This window comes from Colletotrichum navitas, assembly GCF_030913465.1.
Source record: "Colletotrichum navitas strain CBS 125086 chromosome Unknown LY79scaffold_101, whole genome shotgun sequence".
NCBI lineage: Eukaryota > Fungi > Ascomycota > Sordariomycetes > Glomerellales > Glomerellaceae > Colletotrichum > Colletotrichum navitas.
This window is the reverse complement of record NW_026850647.1, coordinates 67,755-87,126: the sequence shown is the minus strand read 5'-3', so window position 1 is coordinate 87,126 and position 19,372 is coordinate 67,755. Positions and strand designations below refer to the sequence as shown.

Genomic DNA, 19,372 nt, shown 5'->3' with positions numbered 1-19,372 from the left:
TTTTTTTTTTTTTTTCCCCCCTTCCCCCTCTTTGGTTCAAACAAGGTTCCAATTACATCAACCCTGAGCCATTCGCACATTGCTACGTGCAAGTACGAATACACTTCCCTCATCATTTTGTCTCATGCCTTCCTCTTGGACCCCGACCCCCAGCGACCGTCATTTGTGTCTTGTGGCCTGCATCCAAGGTCACCTCTTATTCTTCTTTTTATTCATTTAATAAAAAATTACAATTTCCCCCTTCTCGCTTTCGTCCCTCCCATCTTACATGGGGCCAAATCTCAGGTCATGATCTGAGGTGCATACTCTTTTGGGAACAAGTAAGCAGGGGGCCTCACCTCACCTCCCTATCAACGACAGTGACAGTACTGGCAGCGGCAGCGGCAGCGACGGCGGCAACAACTCAGGCGTGAACGGCGGGCAGCACCAATATACATACCTAGGAATAATTTACCCACCGTGCGGCGCCCCAATCGTAGTGAAGCGTTCTTCGTTGTACCCGTACTGGATAGGATACACTACCTAGGTAGCCCGTTCGTCGCTTTTCGCAGCTACTTGCAATAGCACTGCGCTGCCACCATCACCACCTTTGCACGTCAACTTCCAAGTAATTATTGCACCGCAGAGGTACATTGCATATCCCATCACCGCTCAGCGACTGGCAGCACCTCATCCTCATGCTCTCCCTCCTCCTCCCACATCACCACCAAAGCAGGGCAACCAACCAACCAGGCATATCCAATTAACCCCGTTCCCTGTTGGGTCCCTCCCCTCCAAGTCACCACACCCCCCTCATCCTTGCCCACTCCCCACCCCTCCCTGTCCGTCCGCGTCTCCGTACCCCCTCGTCGACCGGGTCCAGTCCGTACGCAGTTCGAACCAATCCGATCCAGTCAGCAGTGAGCGGCGACCGAAAATCGACCTTGTTGCTCCACGCACGTCGGGCTTGCCATCCATCCATCCATCTGGTGCCCTGCGTCGCTTTTCGGTTTCTCAGATCTCGTCCTCTCAACAACCTCCGATTCTGCAAACCTCGCTCCTCAGCTCAATTGACTTGCCGACCTCTTTTTTTCGCGACAGCCCCCTCCCTCGATCCTATCGAATCTTACCTACCGATCCGGGCATATTTGACGATTCGATAACCTCCACAGCCTCTGCTGTCTTAGATTCACCACTGCCACTGCCCATCTTAGCTTCCACTCCCCCAGCCGACCGCAACCGGATACGGCCACATTGCTGCGAAAGCTTCGGTGGAGATTGGCTCCTTGTGGCCTCCTACTTGTTTCGATCTAGAATCCTTAGACCCGTTTGGACTTCCACAAATCATTCTGCAGCAACCTGCCGACCAACAAGTACTCTTGCCGAGCGATACCGTTGACCCGTCGTGCAACTTACTCTGGAGCACACTTCTGGTGCCCAGCTGTGGTGTTGACAACTGCATACCTTTAAAGACTTCGCTTCGCCTACGCTGCTGGACTGGTTTGAGGCCCGCGAATCCTCTCCCGAGCCCGATTCTTAATCCCGGCGCTCATCATGCCTGAGCCCGACACCGTCGCCGCCCAGGGCGGCGGCAGCAATTCCAGCGATTTTGTAAGCCCAACGCATGCTCGCTCCGTGAACGCTGGGCGTTGGTGACGTCGTCTTTGCTAACTGGCTGCGCGCAGGTCCGCAAACTATACAAGTTCGAAGACCCTCTCGATGCACTCCCGAGTTGGCCTGTGGCTAATGTTTTTGTGACAGGATGCTGGAAGACCCTGCCTATGCGAATATTGTGAGATGGGGAAATGAGGGCGACACCTTCGTCATTTTGGAGGTGCGTCGCAGCTACAATTTTGCGCTCAAACGATGGTGACCAGAGACTAATCCGCCCGCAGACGGACAAATTCACCAACGATATTCTCCCGAAACACTTCAAGCACAGCAATTTCTCAAGTTTCGTTCGACAGCTGAACAAATACGATTTCCACAAGCTGCGTCGTAATGACGAGAACAACGAGTCGCCGTACGGCAAGCAGGTAGGAAAATGGATGCTGCTAGTCAACGCCGCGAGCTGACAATGATATGCAGGCCTGGGAGTTCAAGCACTCGGCCTTCCGTGCTGATAGAAAGGACAACTTGGACAACATCAGACGAAAGGCTCCCGCACAGAGGAAGTCGCAACAGACAGAAGATCAGTTCACCACTAACCAGTCAATCAATTTACTGCAAGAGACCCTCTTTGCGCAACAGCAGCAGGTGCAGGCGCTGCAAGAGCAAGTAGCCGAGATGTCGCGAACAAACAAGACGCTTGTCCATGAGGTCCACACAATGCACAAGATAATCGACGCCCAGCGACAGTCACAACACGAGTTGCTCAACTACATGTCGCACGCCGAGGACAGGATGAGAGGGCCCAGGTACCATGGTCAGAACCCACAGATGAACGGAGGTGCTATCGACGATCAAGCTCCCGAGCTGCGCCGGGCCAGGGAGCTCCTCTCCAGCGTAACGACGAACAGCATGGTGGACCGAGAGCTCGAGAGACTGAACGGCATGTATGCGCAAAGCTCGCCGCCAGATTCCGCCTCTTCCCTCATGTTCCAGCCCGGAAACACTGGGATCCCACCCATGCTTGCTGAGCACATGAACATGCGTCACCTCGTCTATCCCGTGGGCGAAAATGTAGGCATCGACCCATTGTCCCAGGACCACTTCAATAATATCCCTTACACCTTGAACTCCTTGCCGATGAACGACTTCCAGGCCCAGCCCGTCGTCAAACCGGAACCCGGACCTGCCACGCCGGCCCCCGCGGCTGCGGCTGTGGCTACCGCGGCCGCGCCGCAACGCCCGCCTTCGAACGATAAGGGTCTTTGGGGTTCGAAGAAGCCGAGGGTGTACCTGGTTGAGGACGACAGGACGTGCTCTAGGATCGGTTCCAAGTTCCTGACACAAATGGAGTGCATCGTAGAACTGGCTGTAAGTCACTTTTGTCCTGATACCGGCAGATTGTGCTAGGAGGTAATATCCGATCGGAGCAGGCAGCTAATCAGCTCGCATAGGAAAACGGCATCGACGCCGTCAACAGGTGTAAAGAAGTACCGTCCGGGCATTTTGACCTGATTTTCATGGATATCGTCATGCCGCAGATGGACGGTGTTTCTGCAACGCAGTTGATCCGCGAGGTCCACCCCGATGTTCCTGTTGTCGCCATGACCTCAAACATTCGACCTGAAGACATCAGCCACTACTTTAACTGGAGTGAGTTGTTTCCCCCCCTTCCTCCCCCCGACAGTCGTTGACGAAGAATACTCGACAGGCCTCAACGATGTGTTGGCGAAGCCGTTCACCAAGGATGGTATGCTGCGTATTCTCCGAAAGCATGTCCCTCACCTCCTCAAGAACGCACCACCGGATGAGCTCGCCGTCGGCCACGGAGCGGCGCAGCTTCATTCCAACAACACAATGGGCGTGCCCCCGATGAATCCCCAGGTCAAGTTTGACTCGACGCCAGGCCAGTCCCCCGCGACAACGGCCTCCTGGCACTCACCCGGGCAAATACACCAGCCGTCCCCCAATGTTACCAATATCGAGACAGGATATCCCATGGCGAACACGGCCCAAATGGTCATTACGCCAACGTCAGCCCAACGGCCAACGTTTCAGAACATGCCGCCTGGGATGCAGCAGATGCGTGTGCCCGACCACCTCGTCGGCGATGACCGGCCAGAGAAGCGGCAGAGGCTGTACGGGCCCCAAAGTGGATACGCTTAAAACAAGCCCCCTTGAACGATGGTTCTGTGGTGCAGCATTGCTGGCTGCAGACAAGTTGATGTGAGGTGCGCCAAATCGGCGGCGCCTTGGGTAGGCCAGCGTAGAATATACGCATTATTGGCCTGCTGAGAGATTTTTACTTCATTTTTAAAATATTGTCTTCTAGCGAAGTACGAAACGGCAAGTGGTCGACTTCGCCATATATCGAAGTAGAGGGAGGGTTGTTCTCGACTTTTCTTGGTTTTTGCATGGCCAACATGGGTTGGCCGAAGGGAAGCGACTGACGATGTCCCAAGACAGGAGGACATGTCGCCCCCCCCCCATCGGTGCCGGCATGGATGACGACGGGAGAACATGGGCCCACCGAGATGGCTACTCGGCCTCGTTTTTGGAGTTCGTGATCGGAGTTGATGGAGTCTTTTGGTTCGCACCCATGAACCACGGAGGAAGGTATACGGTATGAGGCGAATTTGATAAGGAGAAGTGCTGTCATCTACAAGAGACATGAGCTCGTCATGAATAAACATTACCACGGGGCGCACCTAGATCCGAGAGAAGATAAGACAGGCATTGGCCAGTGGGGAAGCGAAGCTTTTGACAGCGACCAAGGTCGCGTCGCCGTCAGCGCGGAACCGCCCAGACCAGCCTGCAGCGAGCATAAGCACAGTACCTACCACCTACAGCAGCACACTGCCTGCCGTAAGCCCTTGAAGCGTTTGTTTTGTACGTCCGAAAACCGACATGTTGGAATGGTCCAGGGTTCCTTGCAGCCGAGAGGGTACAGGACCCTTAATCCATGTGCCGGGAATGGGCGGGTTGCAGGAAACGCGGTGATAAACGAAGGTCCGGGTTCGCAGAGTAATTAGATGACCCTTTTTTCCTTCTGCCCCGCACACACATGCGGTCGATGGCGGTCTAGACCCGGGGCACCATCGTGATGGCGCCCCAGTGGTCTGACGCGCCGGGGCCCATGCAAGGCGGCCGCCCGAAAGGGTCTGGAACGTCTCCGTTCGGCAATGCTGCAAAGCGACGACCACGAGGGTTCCGAACAGAAAAAAGGGTGGGTGGGTGCGTAGGTAGGTAGGTAGGTGAGTGACTTTTTCGTCCGAAGAGGTGCTGCGTCCTGCTGTTGCCGCTGCTGCCACTGCTCCTGGCCTACCACAACTGCTTGGAGGGAGGATAGGGGAGGGGTTCACCTCTACGCTCTCTCAGTTTTCTGATTTTCTTCCCTCCTTTTCCCCCTCCCTTTTCTTCAGATGAAAGGAAAGTTCCGGGATGTGGTCCGGGGGAGGAAGGGGGATTTCGTAGGGCTGACGGAACTCCGACGAGTAACGGGGGATGCAACTATGCTCCGTCACGGGCGTGACTGTGGAGCCCATTGGCACTGTAACGATGACGGGGACGGACGCCGACGGACCGGGAAGGAGGGCGGACGTGAGGACGCGCGGGGGGTCGACGGCCTGGGGGAGGGAGGAAGAGAGTGATGCAGGTAGAAGCCTTCAGAGGAACAAGACGGATCGTGTGCATGGCCGAAAGAGCAAGTTGGCGGAGGAGGAGGAGGAGAAAGAGAAGAACGAAGAGAAAGAGAGAAAAAGAGATAGCGTAACGGAGAACGGACACGGTCCGACGGGGGGAGCTGAGAGAGTTTATGGTGCAAGTGAGAGCGGAGCGTAGGAGTGCTGGAGGGGAGAAGTGAGGGAGGGAAGGAAGCATGCATGTAGTGGGTTTCTTGGTAGCTTCGAGCGGCGGAAACAAACACGCAGACAAGCTGGCCGGCTTGCTTGCTTGCCAGCTAGACCGTGACGGGATCACGATGGAGGGACCAGACCGTTGTTGCCAATGCTTTTAGCCGCTGCTGCCGTCACCCGTGGACCGGGTCTGGCCCACGGCGGTCAGGCGAGACGACGTCAATGCAACGGGATGGACCGAACCAGGCCCGCCGAACGAGGCAACTGACCTAGTTAGTCAAAAGTTAATCCCCCCCCCCTCAGCAAGCGACATGGAGGGTTCCTTTCCTTACTATGTATGTACTCTGAGTTTGGGTAACAGGACGGGGGAGAGCTGCTTATCGTCCCCGTGTTGGCGCACACGTTGCACATGGAAGGGTCCAGGGGCGGGATACGGCATATGGAGGAGCTGTAGAGGGAAAAGTGGTAAAGAGGTAGGTGGGTTCACGGGAAGCAAACCCGACGACTCTGCAGCAGATCGTCCTGTGCAAAAGAGAAGCAGAGGGGGAACTTGCAAGGGCTGCATGGCGGGATGGGTTGATATGTGCTGTAGGTTTATGCGAGATGCGGCTAAGTGTGGGCAGGCCGAGAAAACGGTCCATTTTATTTTTATTTTTGTTTTATTTTTGGGTGGGGGTGGGGGAGGGGACAGACGGGCGGGAAAGACACGGGATGCGACCCGGACCAACTGGAGCGAGCGAGTCGGTTTCGGTTTTTGTTCTGCTTGCCCGCCCTGTCACGGCAAGCTTGGCTGCGTGGCAGGGATACCTGGAGATATAAAGAGAGGTAAAGAGGCAGAGAAAGAAAGCACAATGGACCGGTCCAGATCTTGGGAGACGGACGGTTGGTTGTACACGGGTCTCTATGGCGTGCAGCAAACAAGTAAGTGCTACCGGCAGAAGGAAGGAGTTCAGTATATGAAACTCGGGTGGCTGAACGAACGACTGACGATGATTGCCACCTACCTAGGTAGGCAGGTAGCAATGGTGCAGGCATGTCAGGAACCGTTGGCAGAGAGAGAAGGCGCCGGTGGTTATATGGTCCTACGGTCATGGTCTTGGTCATGGTCATTATCATATGGCAGGGGCGGGGTGCCAAAGTCGCCGCTCCCTCTTCATTTCCTTCCTTCCCTCTCTTCCTCCATCTTCCTCCATCTCTTTCTCTCCCTCATCTCGCAACTGCGCCGACCTGAAAGAGGAAAGTTCCAGCGCCTCAGCCGCTGCATCACCCGGAATACCAGCTCTCGCCGTGCCCGACGTCTCTGGGATGGGGGATCGGCGATCAGTGAAGTGTCTCGACGTCCGTGGCTGCCTGGATAGGTAGGTTCGGCAGGGGAACTACATGTTTTTTTTTTCCCTTCTTCTTTTTCGGTTTACCTGCGGCTTGCATTCCCTTGTTTCCAAAGCGCTTGTCGCCGTTCCCCTGGGTCTTATTGCCTCCCACCTATGTGGCGCTTTGTTACCCAACCACCTGGACACGAGGGACGGGACCATGGGATTGGTGACATTGCTGCGCCTTGGCCGCCATGGCCGCAAAACATACCGGTACCTCACAGAGGCGCTTCTTATATTTCTTTTCTGCCACGTTTTAGCCTCTCCCAAACTGTCCTTTCGCACGCCATGTGTCGACGAGGGTTCGAAAAACTCGGAGCGTGAACGGTGCGGTTGGGACGGGGCGAAAGACGCAGACTAGCAACAGGGAACAGCATCTGAATGTCTTCGGATTGCCGACAATGGCACGCGGGTTCCAAGAAACACCGCCGGCTTGTCAGAGGCGCCTTACCCAAGTTTTGCAGTGTTGGCCGGCGGTGCTATTTTGCAACCCGCGTGCCTGGGTAGGCTCAGCAGACGAGCCCGCCCGGTGATGTGATCTTGCCCGGTTCATCTCGTCTCGTAGGGCCGTAGGGGTCCGGGCCGAATTCGACGCTGGCGTGGTTCGGGTGGCATGTCGCGCATCGGTGTTGGTGACAGGCTCTGAGACGAGACATGGGTGGTGTTAGTGTGAAGTGAGAGTGATGCGACATGTCACCGAGAGCTAGGCGCTGTGCTCCTCGACGGGGGAGGCGCTAGAGCTCAATGTGAATCTGTAATCGCTCGGGCAGACATGTCGTGTAACGGTCCATCGCAGGCCAGGCTCGCTGCCGCATCTCGTTGCATCCTTGACTCCCCCTTCCATCCAGTTGTCATGTCTTGGTTTTTTCGGTTTTTTTTTTTTTTTTTCGTCGTACCTATCTGATGACACCACTACCCCCTTCACCCATGTCCCATCGGCGAGAGGGGCAGGCCATGTTCGCTCCCGCAATAATCAGATCAACCGCAGCTCACTTGTCGCATGTCAGCTGCGCTGCTTGGACGCCTGCATGGGACCCCATCCTAGACGCTCCGGGCGGCTTCGTGAAAGCTTGACGATAGGGGGCAGCCGCCGTTTACTCGCCCAGGAAGAAAGCCATGGCGTGGCGTGCTCTTATCTTTGACTTTTTCCCCCCTCTTCTACCGATTCAGTGGCTGGACGGGGCGGCGCCTCGAAAACGCCTCACGGGTTCTGCGGTGTTAGGGGGAAGGATGTCGGACCTGTCGGCATCGAATCCTTTGCCGTCAATACGTTTTGCATTCGGTATGTAATTACCCCTCCCTTCACAGACCATCTTCTAGAACATGAGGCTATCTAAGCCCTTGGCAATCTCACCCCTCCCGGTAGCCTAATCGTGTAACCCTGTGGGCTGGGTCACGATGATAGGGAGAACGGAGGAGGCGTGCGGTATATCATACAAGAGCTTTGGTTTACGACTCCGATCTCGTACGGCCGGCCAACAAGATGCGCTCTCCTCCTCCTCAGGCTGTCATACGGCGAATCGGAACGGTACTTTTTTTTCAAGGGGGGGGGGGGTTCTTTTTGAGGAAGAGCTGGAAGGAGTGTGAGTCAATGGCTAGGTACCTGGTTTCCGGAGCGTTTCTACCAGGACGGTTTGCTCCGGTGTGTTGGTTACCTGCGTGTGGTCCGGTGTGTATCAGGCCGCCTTTTGAGGGCGAGACATGAATGAGTCCAGGACATCATGTCAAATACCAACCAGCTTGGAGCTTTGACTTTTCACATTGGCCAATATTCTCCTACTAACGATTTCATCAAACACGTTCTTCGACTTCCGCTTAGCCAAGTGACGAGATGTGTACGGGCCGTATCAAGTTATTCTAGATGACGTGTGTATACTGTAATATATACATACATACGTGGTAATGTTCATTTCCAATACCCCTGGTACCCCAGTCAGCGACATTTGTGCTGCTACCTGACAACGGGGGACGAAGCTCACTGCATCCATCTTTACTCATATACTAGGTTTCCAAGCGATACCTTAGTATTGGTCTTGGCTCGAGCGGTGTCAGTTTCTTTCCGCTGACCGATACCAAAGATTCGTTAGAAAACTTCGTGCGAGTGAAGTTGGCAAAGTTCCACGCGGGGCCTGCGGTAAGGAGGGCGTGGATCTCAATGATGGACTTGTAACCGCCCCCATCTTCTCTTCCTCGCACCTTACCAAGAGACTCTACACAAAGGACAAAGGTGTAGTGCCGGAGCTGACTACAGTGCTGATGATGCCATGGTAGTTCACCAGCAGATCGCTGTCTGCGTGGAGATCCTGCTGCACCCAGATAGACTGTATCAGGTCCCTCAGACCTTTCAGGCTTCTCGTGCGTGCACTTCTCTCCGTCCTGTCAATCAGACCGATGATGGCCGCGCGTCGCTCGTCCGTGCGAGCCTCGCAGGAGAGAATGAACATGGGAAAGAAGTGCCTGCAGGAATAAAATGTGGTGATCCGGACGAACTGCGCGTCGATCACGGAGTCTAGGTCAGCAGACGGTTCCCATCGGTTCTGCGAAGCCCGGGCGAGGTAGATGCGCGTGGCGATCCGCCATATTTCTGCGCCGTATACGATGTCGGCGTCCTCCTCGGCCCCGTAGTACAGGGAGAGGCTCTCGGCTCTCCTCTCGAGCGCTCTGAGGTTGGCGTGGTAGTCCGCCTCGCGGCTCCTCGGGTCCCACGGGTCGAGCAGCCTTTCGCAGACGTCAGATAGCAGGTTCAAGACTGCGTGCGTGACATTCAGGGCCGGCATTTCCTGCGAGACGACGTCAGTAGACATGGCGAGACCGCCTGCGACGGGTTGCCAGCGAGCTTTACTATTCTGTACGTCTCCAAGGACGGAGGCCGAAACTCTTCCCCGGGGCTGCAAGGCTGCGCGGTTGCCGCCCCAGTAGATAATGGCCTGTGACGCCAGTGACGTATGGGGAAATGGGAGAGCGTGTTGTGAAAGTGGACCCAGTCGAGAAGGTGGTGTACATCGCGTTGGTCGGAGTAGTCTTTGAGCCTGGCCGCCTGGGTGATTTTCATGGCCCCCCAGACGTACCAAAGCCACTCGCCCGAGTTTTCTGAAGGCAGGAAGATCTATGTCGGAGGAGGTGTTTTTTTTTTGTAAGTACGAATGGCCACTTTTTGTGGTTGATACACGGTATTGACCGGAAACCCACCTCGAAAGCACCAAGAAGCATCAATGCTGCTGCGTGCCGAGCAGCCTCTGCCGAGCTTAACGTCCCTCCTCTCGCAGAAGCCGACAGGAACTGAAGTGCTGATATTTTGAGCTGCGCCGTCTGCTGGTGGAGCCCGTCACGGTGCAACGAGGAGAAGGCGAGCATCGCGGAGTGAAGCGCGAGGCCCGCGGCGGTATCACGGGCCCGGGCCATGCGCATGAGTGTCTCTCGCATCTGAGAATTCGTAGTAGTGAATGTGGCCAACGAGAGGTAAGCGGTGCTTTGGACTAAGTGCAGGTGTCTACCATGAGCCTCGTCTCACTGCGGATCATGCGGCAACCCTGTTGCAGACTTACAGTGCTGGATCAGGTCTGCATGGCTTCTGTCTGACGGAGCCTGCATCGACAAACTTGGACCGGATTGGACCGGGTGAAGAGGCTTTGCCGACAACGGGGCATTGCGGTATAGCTCTACATCCTGCGAAGTTGTGTTGACGAAGAGGTCGAATCCGCGGCTGGGGTCCTCGACCGCCGGTGGAGATATCCCGGTGATCGCACGTTTCCTGTCATTGTCTTTGGGCCACGACAGTCGAACTTCGTACCCTTGGCAAACCCGCTCAGCTCGAGCGCACTTTTGGCAGCTGGGGAAGCCCCCGTCACACCGAACCCTTCGGGCTGGAGAAAACGCGCGGTCAGGCAAAGTCCGTCCTTGCTCATGCCAGCAGCCAAAGTGTTCACTGACCTGTACACGTCCAGCAGGCCTTTCGCGGGCTCATCGTGCTCCTGGGTGGCATCGGGCGACAATGGACGTAGTGGGGGTTTGGCGGGCATGAGACGCCGAACGCTGGCGGACCCTCCGGCGTTATCAAGCCCCGCGAAGGATCCAGGTCGCTTACATATACGGATATACATGATCTACAGAATAGGTGTAGCGCCGGGCCTCGTCAGTCCTAACTCCGACCCGGACATGTGGCCGGCGGAATCCCCATCAGTCAGCCCGCCAACAACCCGCCCTACCCGTCTTCCATCGGCCCCACCATGGGCAACTTTCTACGAGGCGTCGTAGGAGCCGTTGTGCATATGATATACCACATCCCGTCGGATGCTAGTCCCTATTTGGAAATAGTTCAACTCGTCCACCGCCCGTTTCTGATCAGACCCACCTGAAGCAACTTTTATCGAGCTCTGGCGCCCGTTTTCTCCTTTCAAATGCATCTATTCCATGATGCGGCTCGAAACAGGCAGTATTACCGCAGGAACCTTTTGGCCGGTTACCGCACCTCTGACTAGCACGGATTGAGTAGTGGACTCGTAATGGGTTGGAAATCAGGTAACAGGAGGTCTATTATGTTCTTGAATGGTGGCAGGAATCAGTCTCTGTCACTTGTCCGTCTATATAAAGGAGCGGCTCGGCATTCGAATGTATGGGACTGAAATTCACGACACAGCTCCCATCTCAGCAGCATCTCTGTACTCCTCCTACTCCTCCTCTTGGTAAAACACTATAAACACTTTTGTTCTTCTTACACAAAGGCTCCCAAGGTACTCCGACATGGCTACCTACCTAGTCACCCAGGCAACCGGCCAACAAGGCCTGGCGGCCATCGCGCATCTACTCGCAGCCGGAGCCAAAGTCCATGCAGTGGTGCGCGACCCCGCGAAAGCCCCTCCGGCCCTGAAGAAAGAGGGCATCACCATCTTCAAAGGCGAAAGCACAAACCTCGACGAGATCTACCAGGCGGCGCAAGGCTGCAAAGCCGCCTACCTCAACACGTTCCCCTGGGGAGGGCTCGAAACCCAGCAGGCCAAGACAATCGTCGAAGCCTGCGAGAAAGCGGGCGTCGAGAGCATCGTCGGCAGCACCGTCGTCGCCGTGGGCGACAGAGCCCTGTGGGATAACGCCGCGACCGCGGAGGTCGGCTTGCGCCCGTACTTCCTGTCCAAGGCCGAGGTCGAGGAGGTCATCCGCGGCGGCAAGTTCAAGGCCTACACCATCCTCCGGCCGGCGATCCTCCAAACCGACTTCTTTCTGCCCATGGTCTTCGGCAACTTCCCCGGCCTCCCGAGCGGAGAGCTGGGCCACGCCTGCAACGACGGCGTCCGGGTGCCTTACACGGACACGAACGACGTCGGGAGGTACGCCGCGGCGGCACTGCAGGACCCCGACAGGTTCGGCGGCCAGGAGATCGACCTGCCGAACGCATACTTCACCATGGAAGAGGTGCGCGACGTGCTTGTCAAGGTCAGCGGCCGGGGCGTCCGCGTGAGACAACTGGCCCCCGCGGAAGTGGAGGTGACGAAGCAGGCCGCACCGGGCATGCTGTTCCAGATCTGGGCCAACGGGAAGGACTTCACCGCTCTTATGGACGCGGCCGAGGAGACCCAGGCAAAGTTCGGTATACCCTTTACTTCGTTTGAAGCCGGGCTGCAGAGGAACAAGGCTCGCCTCTTGGAGTGCCTTCCGGCTTGATTGACCACCTTCATTATATGCCTGCTTCGGCGGTAAACCCCGTACGATGATCTACATATCTTCCGTGAATAGACAACCGTCACATGCTCGATACGATACAATAAATGACCAAGAACACTCAAGTGCGCATTGCTTCCGTGGCTGTTATCTCACCCTGACGGATAATTCTGAGTGGCAAAGACATCATTCTAACTGGCATTAACACGACATGTTTGCGTGACGCATACTGGAAAAAAAACACGTCAGGGAACTCAGGTGGTGTGCTAAGCCCGTCCATAGACCTTTCAGGCAAATACCCAAAAGATCAACCAATGCTGGCACTTCATGCCAGCATTATGTCAGAGGGGTTACAGTACTAAGTAGAGGAGTCCACAAATAGCGTAGTTAGGGGTTAATTATGACTATTTTCTAATCTACCTTCTCTTAATTCTCCTGTTCTTATAAACTCTGCTTTTATATAACCCTTAGATAATAGTTTTCTTAGTTATAGCCTTATAGCTAGTAGTCCCCTAGTGCCCTCTACCTTTAGCACCTAATATAATCCTTTTCTCTTAAGGTCTTGTCCTTAGGACCTTAAGTAGTGCTCTAGTAGGCCCCTAGGGCTTTACTACTACCTAGTATCTTAGAGGTATCTAGGAATACCTCTAGGCTTAGTAGGTTACTAAGTAAATAGCTATTTCCTTAGCTAGCTAATTACTTTTAACTTTACTTTTATAGCTATTATAGTTTAACTAGGCTAAGACTATTATTTTTCTAAGGTTATAGTTATTTTTAGCTAAGTTATAAGCCTTTATTATTTAACTAGCTTTACTAAAGGTTACTTACTTTATAATAAAGATACTTTATTTATTTATAATACTTTTATTACTTTTTTATTTTTTTAATTATAATACTTTTTTAAATACTATATACTTTTAGTAAGTCTTTATTATATAGTTACTTTTTTTATTACTTTTATTTTTTTATAGTCTAAGCCTTAAGTTATATTACTTTTATAATAAAAAAAAGCTTTTATTTTACTTTTTAGTAAGCTATACTAGTAACCCTCTAAGTTTTATTTTTTTTTTATTATTTTTTTTTTATTTTATAGGCTTAAGATATTATTATAACTTACTTTATTATTCTTATTTAGCCTAATTAAGTAACCTTTTTAGCTTTTTTTTTTTTTTTTTTTTTTAATAGCTTTACTTTATTATTATTTTTTATTTTTTTTATTTTACTACTACTACTACTATTACTACTATTACCTAGTAGTAATAATAATAATAATAATACTAGTATTAGTATTAGCTTTTTTATTACTACTATATCTTTTTTTACTTTTACTAATACTTTTATTAATAATACTACTACTACTACTATTAGCCTTATTACTACTAGTTTTACTAACTAAAGTAGTTTTATTAGCCTTTTAGTATTTTTTTTTACTTTATTTACTTTTTACTACCTTTATATCTATATTAAAGAAAATAAGCTTATTTATAATATACCTTATAACTACTATATTTACTAAATAACTAACTAGTGTCTTAGTATATTAAGTACTTATACTACTACTTTTTTTACTATATAAAGACTACTTATATACTTTTCCTTATACCTAGTGCCTCTTTAGTATTTCTTCCTTAGTACTTTAGCTAATATATTTTAGTTACTAGTAATAAGTATACTTATTATACTACTATATATAGTAAGCCTTATATCTTAGTATATTTACTTTTACTTTTATTATCCTTATAACTTCTAGTAGCTATTAACCTTTTAAATAGGCTACTTATACTACTACTATAACTAGTATTAAGTTATACTACCTTTTTAAGGCTATAAACTATTTTACTAAGCCTACTTATATTTACTATAGTATTACTATATATTTACTTTCTTTAGTGCCCCCTTAGTAACCCCTTATATTAACGTTAGCCTAGAATAAGATTAATAAGGCCTAGGTTATAGCTAAGAAAGTACTTTAGTGCTAAGTTAACCTAGCTAAGGCCTCTAATACTAAACGTAAGGCTAAGGCTAAGAAAAAGAAGTAGCTTCTTTATTAGTACTATATTATAGCCTTTAAGACTACTACTAACTCCTTTTACTACTAGGTTAAGCTAGCTAAGTCTATACTTTATACTACTAAGGTTACTACTATAGCCCTTAAGGCCTAGACTATTACCCTCTAGGAGTAGACTACTACTATTATAGCCTAGACTACCCTCTTTTTAGAGTAGTCCTAGACCTACTCCTAAGTTATAAGTGTTCTCCCTCTAATACTTACCTAATACCCCCCTAGTACTTTTTATACTAGTTACTAACTTTTTCTTAGTATTAATATAGTTAAATAGGTAATAGATTTAATACTTAACTAAGAGCTAGAGCTATAGCTAGTAATAGCTAGTCTTATAGACTAGTAATAGGTAGAGCCTAGTAAGGCACTAGCTATTAGTAAGATATTAGTCTAACTAATAGATCTACTAGTAAGGCTAAGAAAGTAGATCTAAAGGTTAACTATATTATCCTATAATAAGTGCTCCCCTAATAATAGAAATAATTATTATATAGTAATTATTTAAAATATTATAAGTTAATAAGGTAGTTAACTAGTTTAACTATATACCTTAGGCTTCTATAAGGCTATTATAGCTATTATAAAAAGGGTATACCTAAGGGTTAATAGTCCTTATTATAGTTATTATTATTACTATAACTATTACTATATCTATTATTACTATATTTATTCCTATAGTTATTAAAGTCCCTATATCTATTAGTGTTATCTTTAATAGTGTTACTATTATTATTACTACTATAATCCTAGTTATTATTACTAGCTAGGTAGTTATATTAGTACACTAGTTAGTTAGGTATATACGTAGGCTAGCTATAAGTTAGCTAGTAAGGCATATATAGGTATAAGTATAGACTTTAGGCTAGTTAACTATAGGCTAGCTAGCTAGGTATATATATAGGTTATTAATATATAGGCTAGTTAGTTATATATATAGGCTAGTAGTATTAATAGTTATATACTAGCTAACTATAAGGTAATTAACTAGATACTAGCTAACTATAGGTAAGTTAGCTAAATACTAGCTAACTATAAGTAAGTTAGCTAGAAGTAAGCTAGTAGTTAGCTATTAGCTAGCTATTAGCTACTAGTTAGCTATTAGATTTATTAAAGTTATAGTAATAATCCTCTATATAAATAGATCTATTATTATTATCCTAGGGACCTGTTTCTATAGTATAACTAGTAGCATTATTATCTTTATTATCTTTGTCTTCTTTATCTAGGGTATCTTAACTATAGTACTAGGTAGCTTTATAAGGTAGTAGTAGCAGTAGGCTATTTTAAAGCTAGTAGACCTATTGTTAAAGGGACTAGATTTCCTCCTCTTGTTTTTAAAGGCGCTAATAGATAGGTTCCCCTCTAGGTAGGTAACCTCCTCTAAATCTAGGGTGTAGTTAATATAGCTTTTAAAGGTATAGTTAGGCGTATAACTTATAAGGTTATTAGGCCTACTAGGCGTACACTAGTTAAGTATATATTAGTAATAATGTTAGTAGTAGTAGCTTAGAGTATTTTACTACTAGCTAGGGGTTTTATATATCCTTTGCTTATTTACTCTCCTATTAGACTATATCCTCCTAGTTCTAGATTAGTATTATCCTTTAGGTAAAGGCCTTAATAGTAGTATAAAATTTTATAGCTAAGAGAAGGGTTAATACTACTAGTAAAGTAGACTATTTACTTATTAGTAATAAGATAGTTGTTATTAATAGTAGTAATAGTAAAGTTAATAAGGTTAACAAAGGTAATAAGTGTAATAGAGAAGGTAATAGAGGCTAGTAGTCTAGTAGGTAGTAAAAAAGAGTATTTTAAGATATAAAGTCTTAATAGTAAAGTTAGTAGTAATATTATTAGCTATAGTTATTAGTGTATATATAGTAAAAAAGCGTAGATCTTAAGGGAAATCTAGTACTATATTTATAGTAGGGCTCTAGCTAGTGACTTTATTATTATTATTATTTAAGGGCTTTAATTAACAGTAGCTTTAGTAGTAGTAACCTTAATATATAAAGGGGTAAAATAACTAATATAAAGGAGTATAAAGAAAGGTAAAAAAAGTAAGGTTATTAAAGTAAATATTAGTAATAGTAGTAGTAGCTAAAGGTGTAGTAGATCTAGCTAGATAGGTTAGTCTAGTGTAGGCTAGCAGTAAAAAAATCTACTAGTAGGTATATATTAGTAGCTAGGCTAGTAAAGTAAATACCTTTAATTAATTAGTTACCTTTAAGATAACTAATTAAATAGCTTTTAGTAGTAATTTAGTATATTTACCTTTTATTATAAATTTAATAGTAGTAAAGGGTTAATTACCTATAGTATTATAACTAGTTATACTACTACTTAATATAGTTAAATAGGTAATAGATTTAATACCTAACTAAGAGCTAGAGCTATAGCTAGTAATAGCTAGTCTTATAGACTAGTAACAGGTAAGGCCTAGTAAGGCACTAGCTGTTAGTAAGATATTAGCCTAACTAATAGATCTACTAGTAAGGCTAAGAAAGTAAATCTAAAGGTTAACTATATTATCCTATAATAAGTATACTAGTAAGCTTAAATCTAAGGCTAGTAAAGACAAAGGCAGTGCCCTTATATCCTCTATATTCTTTGCCTATAATAATAATAATAATAATAATAAGAATATTAGTAATAGTAATTTAGAGAATAATAAGTAAGGTAGTAAATAAGCTTTACTATTACTACCTCTAGTGCCCCCTAGGCCCCCCTCTCTATTTTTTTTTTTTACTTATTATAGCTTTTAGATACTTAGCCTCTAGGCTACTTATATTTCTTAGCCTTTATACTATAATAATTAAATCTTTAATCTAGCTGTCCTTAGGCTAATTTTTGCCTAGCTTAACTATACTTTTGTCTTTCCTTAGTAACCTCTTGCTTATAGTTATATTATAATTCTTTTATAATATTCCTCTAGGGTTCTTAAAAGTTTTCCTTCTTACTATACCCTTTTTACTTAATAAGGTACTACTAATTTTACTATAGCCCCTTATAGGCTATAATTTAATCTACCTTATATATATTTTTCTTTTCCTCTTTAATTAGTATTAGTTAAAGCTCTACTAGTAATCCCTAGAACTTCTTTAGCTAAAATAAAAAAAAGATATTATAGATCTTATATCTAGTACTTATATTTATCTTATAGGCCTTACCTTTATTAACTACTTACTTTACTATAAAAGGGCTAAGGTACTTATCTAATAGCTTCTTAGATAGTCTCTTTTACTTAATAAACTTAGCTAATAAAAGGACTTTTTTTTTAACTTTAAAATCTATATTAGACCTCTTAGTGTTATACTACTTCTTATAGGCCTAATTAACTACCCTTAATATTCTACTAATTATAGTTCTCTAGCTTTATAGTTACTTTACCCTCTTATAGGCCCTAGGGACCTCTATTAGTCTTACCTCTACTAAGTGTATATTATATATACTCTATAGTATATAGCCTATTAGTACCTCTACTAGTATAACCTTAGTTATACTATACTATAAACTATTATAAATAAATTTAGCTATAAGTAACTATTTTACTTAGTTATCTTACTTAATATTATAAAAGGCTTAGAGGTAGTATTTAATATTCTAGTTTTATTTTTTTATTTATTTATTAGTTTAAAAGTAATAGGCTATACTAAGCTTTTATTTAATAGCTAGCTAGTAATATACTACTACTTAAAAATAACTTATAAATAAAGACTTATAATTTAATACTATTAAGGTTAAAAGTCTAAAATAAAGGAATACTTTATCTACTAAAAGGGTTACTAGCTAATCTACTATTAAGGTTTTCTTAGTAAGTAAGTAAATAGTATACTTTATAAGCTTATTAACTATAACTAGGATACTATTATATACTTTACTATTAAATTCTTTTAACTTTAGTAGCTTAGTAATAAAGTCTATAGTAACCTACTCCTATAGTTAGTTAAGTAATAAAAGAAAAGCTAGTTTCCTATAGGGTAAATAGTGCCTTAGTTTTATATATTAGTAGATAGTATATATATTAATATACTCTTTAATATTTTTTCTTATTAATTTCTAGAAAAATATTTATTTTATATATTTTATTATTTAGGTTACCTTTAGGTGCTTCTTTAATAGTTTATTATAAAACACTATAAGTAGCCTTATCTTTATTATATATCCCTTTAATACTATAAGCCTACCTTAGTATTAGAGTAACTTATTTTTTCTTTTAGCCTAGTAACTCCTTAGTTATTACTACTCTTTAGACTAAATTTACTTGTCCTCTAGTTATACTATAGTAACTTTCTCTTCTAAGGTAGTAGTAAGTTCCTCTAGGGCTACTATATCTTAACCTAGTAGTCTACTACGCCTAATTATTACTACTCTTCTTTTAAACTTACTAAAGAAGTCCTTTAAAAATATACTTTATACTTTTCTTTTTCTTTTTACTAAGCTAGTAGTCTAGCCTTTATAAAAGCTTATTTACTATATTATTTTTACTTAAGTAATATTTAATCTTAAAATTAAATAATAAAAAGTCTTATAGTAACTTAGCTTAGTAGCTATTAAGTTATAGCTTAGCTATTAAGTAGTAGTACTCTAGGTAGTCTATTAAGAATATAATATAGTACTAAGTATATAAGAGATAGTGCTTTTAATATATAGCTACTTCTTAAATTATAAGTAGCTTAGCCTCTAGTACTCTATAGTATAGCTTTACTCTCTAGAGTTTTTATAATATATAAGCTATAGGGCACTAGGCTTTCTTATAAAGCTAGCTTAGTACTACCTTTATTATAAAGTTAAATATATTTATCTTAACTTAAATAAGTAATATAAGGTTAAAATACTATAAG

General features: G+C 45.8%; 6 protein-coding genes across 6 annotated transcripts; 3 read left to right on the top strand and 3 right to left on the bottom strand.

Annotated features, from left to right (window-relative positions):
• Positions 1-1,533: 1,533 nt before the first annotated feature.
• On the top strand, positions 1,534-3,753 carry LY79DRAFT_526567 (HSF-type DNA-binding protein; the record flags this gene model as incomplete). The annotated part of the gene is made up of 7 exons (XM_060555850.1): positions 1,534-1,590; positions 1,665-1,681; positions 1,741-1,813; positions 1,875-2,015; positions 2,068-2,958; positions 3,042-3,240; positions 3,299-3,753. 7 exons carry the CDS (start codon positions 1,534-1,536, stop codon positions 3,751-3,753), a joined length of 1,833 nt encoding a protein of 610 aa, XP_060408699.1.
• Positions 3,591-4,728, bottom strand: LY79DRAFT_39268 (uncharacterized protein). The gene is made up of 2 exons (XM_060552948.1): positions 4,424-4,728; positions 3,591-4,344 (listed from the first exon to the last, which is right to left on the bottom strand). The coding sequence occupies exon 2, from the start codon at positions 4,278-4,280 to the stop codon at positions 3,750-3,752; it is 531 nt and encodes a 176-aa protein (XP_060408698.1). The 5' UTR covers positions 4,281-4,344; positions 4,424-4,728; the 3' UTR covers positions 3,591-3,749.
• An 836-nt stretch (positions 4,729-5,564) lies between these two features.
• LY79DRAFT_39213 (uncharacterized protein) lies at positions 5,565-6,075 on the bottom strand. Its single transcript, XM_060552945.1, has 2 exons — positions 5,774-6,075; positions 5,565-5,705 (listed from the first exon to the last, which is right to left on the bottom strand). The coding sequence occupies exons 1-2, from the start codon at positions 6,004-6,006 to the stop codon at positions 5,615-5,617; spliced, it is 324 nt and encodes a 107-aa protein (XP_060408697.1). The 5' UTR covers positions 6,007-6,075; the 3' UTR covers positions 5,565-5,614.
• A 614-nt stretch (positions 6,076-6,689) lies between these two features.
• LY79DRAFT_39203 (uncharacterized protein) lies at positions 6,690-7,246 on the top strand. Its single transcript, XM_060552944.1, has one exon. It carries the CDS (start codon positions 6,822-6,824, stop codon positions 7,170-7,172), a length of 351 nt encoding a protein of 116 aa, XP_060408696.1. The 5' UTR covers positions 6,690-6,821; the 3' UTR covers positions 7,173-7,246.
• Positions 7,247-9,021: 1,775 nt separating this feature from the next.
• LY79DRAFT_526519 (fungal-specific transcription factor domain-containing protein) lies at positions 9,022-10,830 on the bottom strand (the record flags this gene model as incomplete). The annotated part of the gene is made up of 5 exons (XM_060555844.1): positions 9,022-9,591; positions 9,654-9,917; positions 10,001-10,287; positions 10,357-10,602; positions 10,662-10,830. The coding sequence occupies 5 exons, from the start codon at positions 10,828-10,830 to the stop codon at positions 9,022-9,024; spliced, it is 1,536 nt and encodes a 511-aa protein (XP_060408695.1).
• Positions 10,831-11,551: 721 nt separating this feature from the next.
• On the top strand, positions 11,552-12,469 carry LY79DRAFT_594194 (NmrA-like family protein; the record flags this gene model as incomplete). Its single annotated transcript, XM_060561661.1, has 1 exon — positions 11,552-12,469. The coding sequence occupies one exon, from the start codon at positions 11,552-11,554 to the stop codon at positions 12,467-12,469; it is 918 nt and encodes a 305-aa protein (XP_060408694.1).
• Between the last annotated feature and the right edge of the window lie 6,903 nt (positions 12,470-19,372).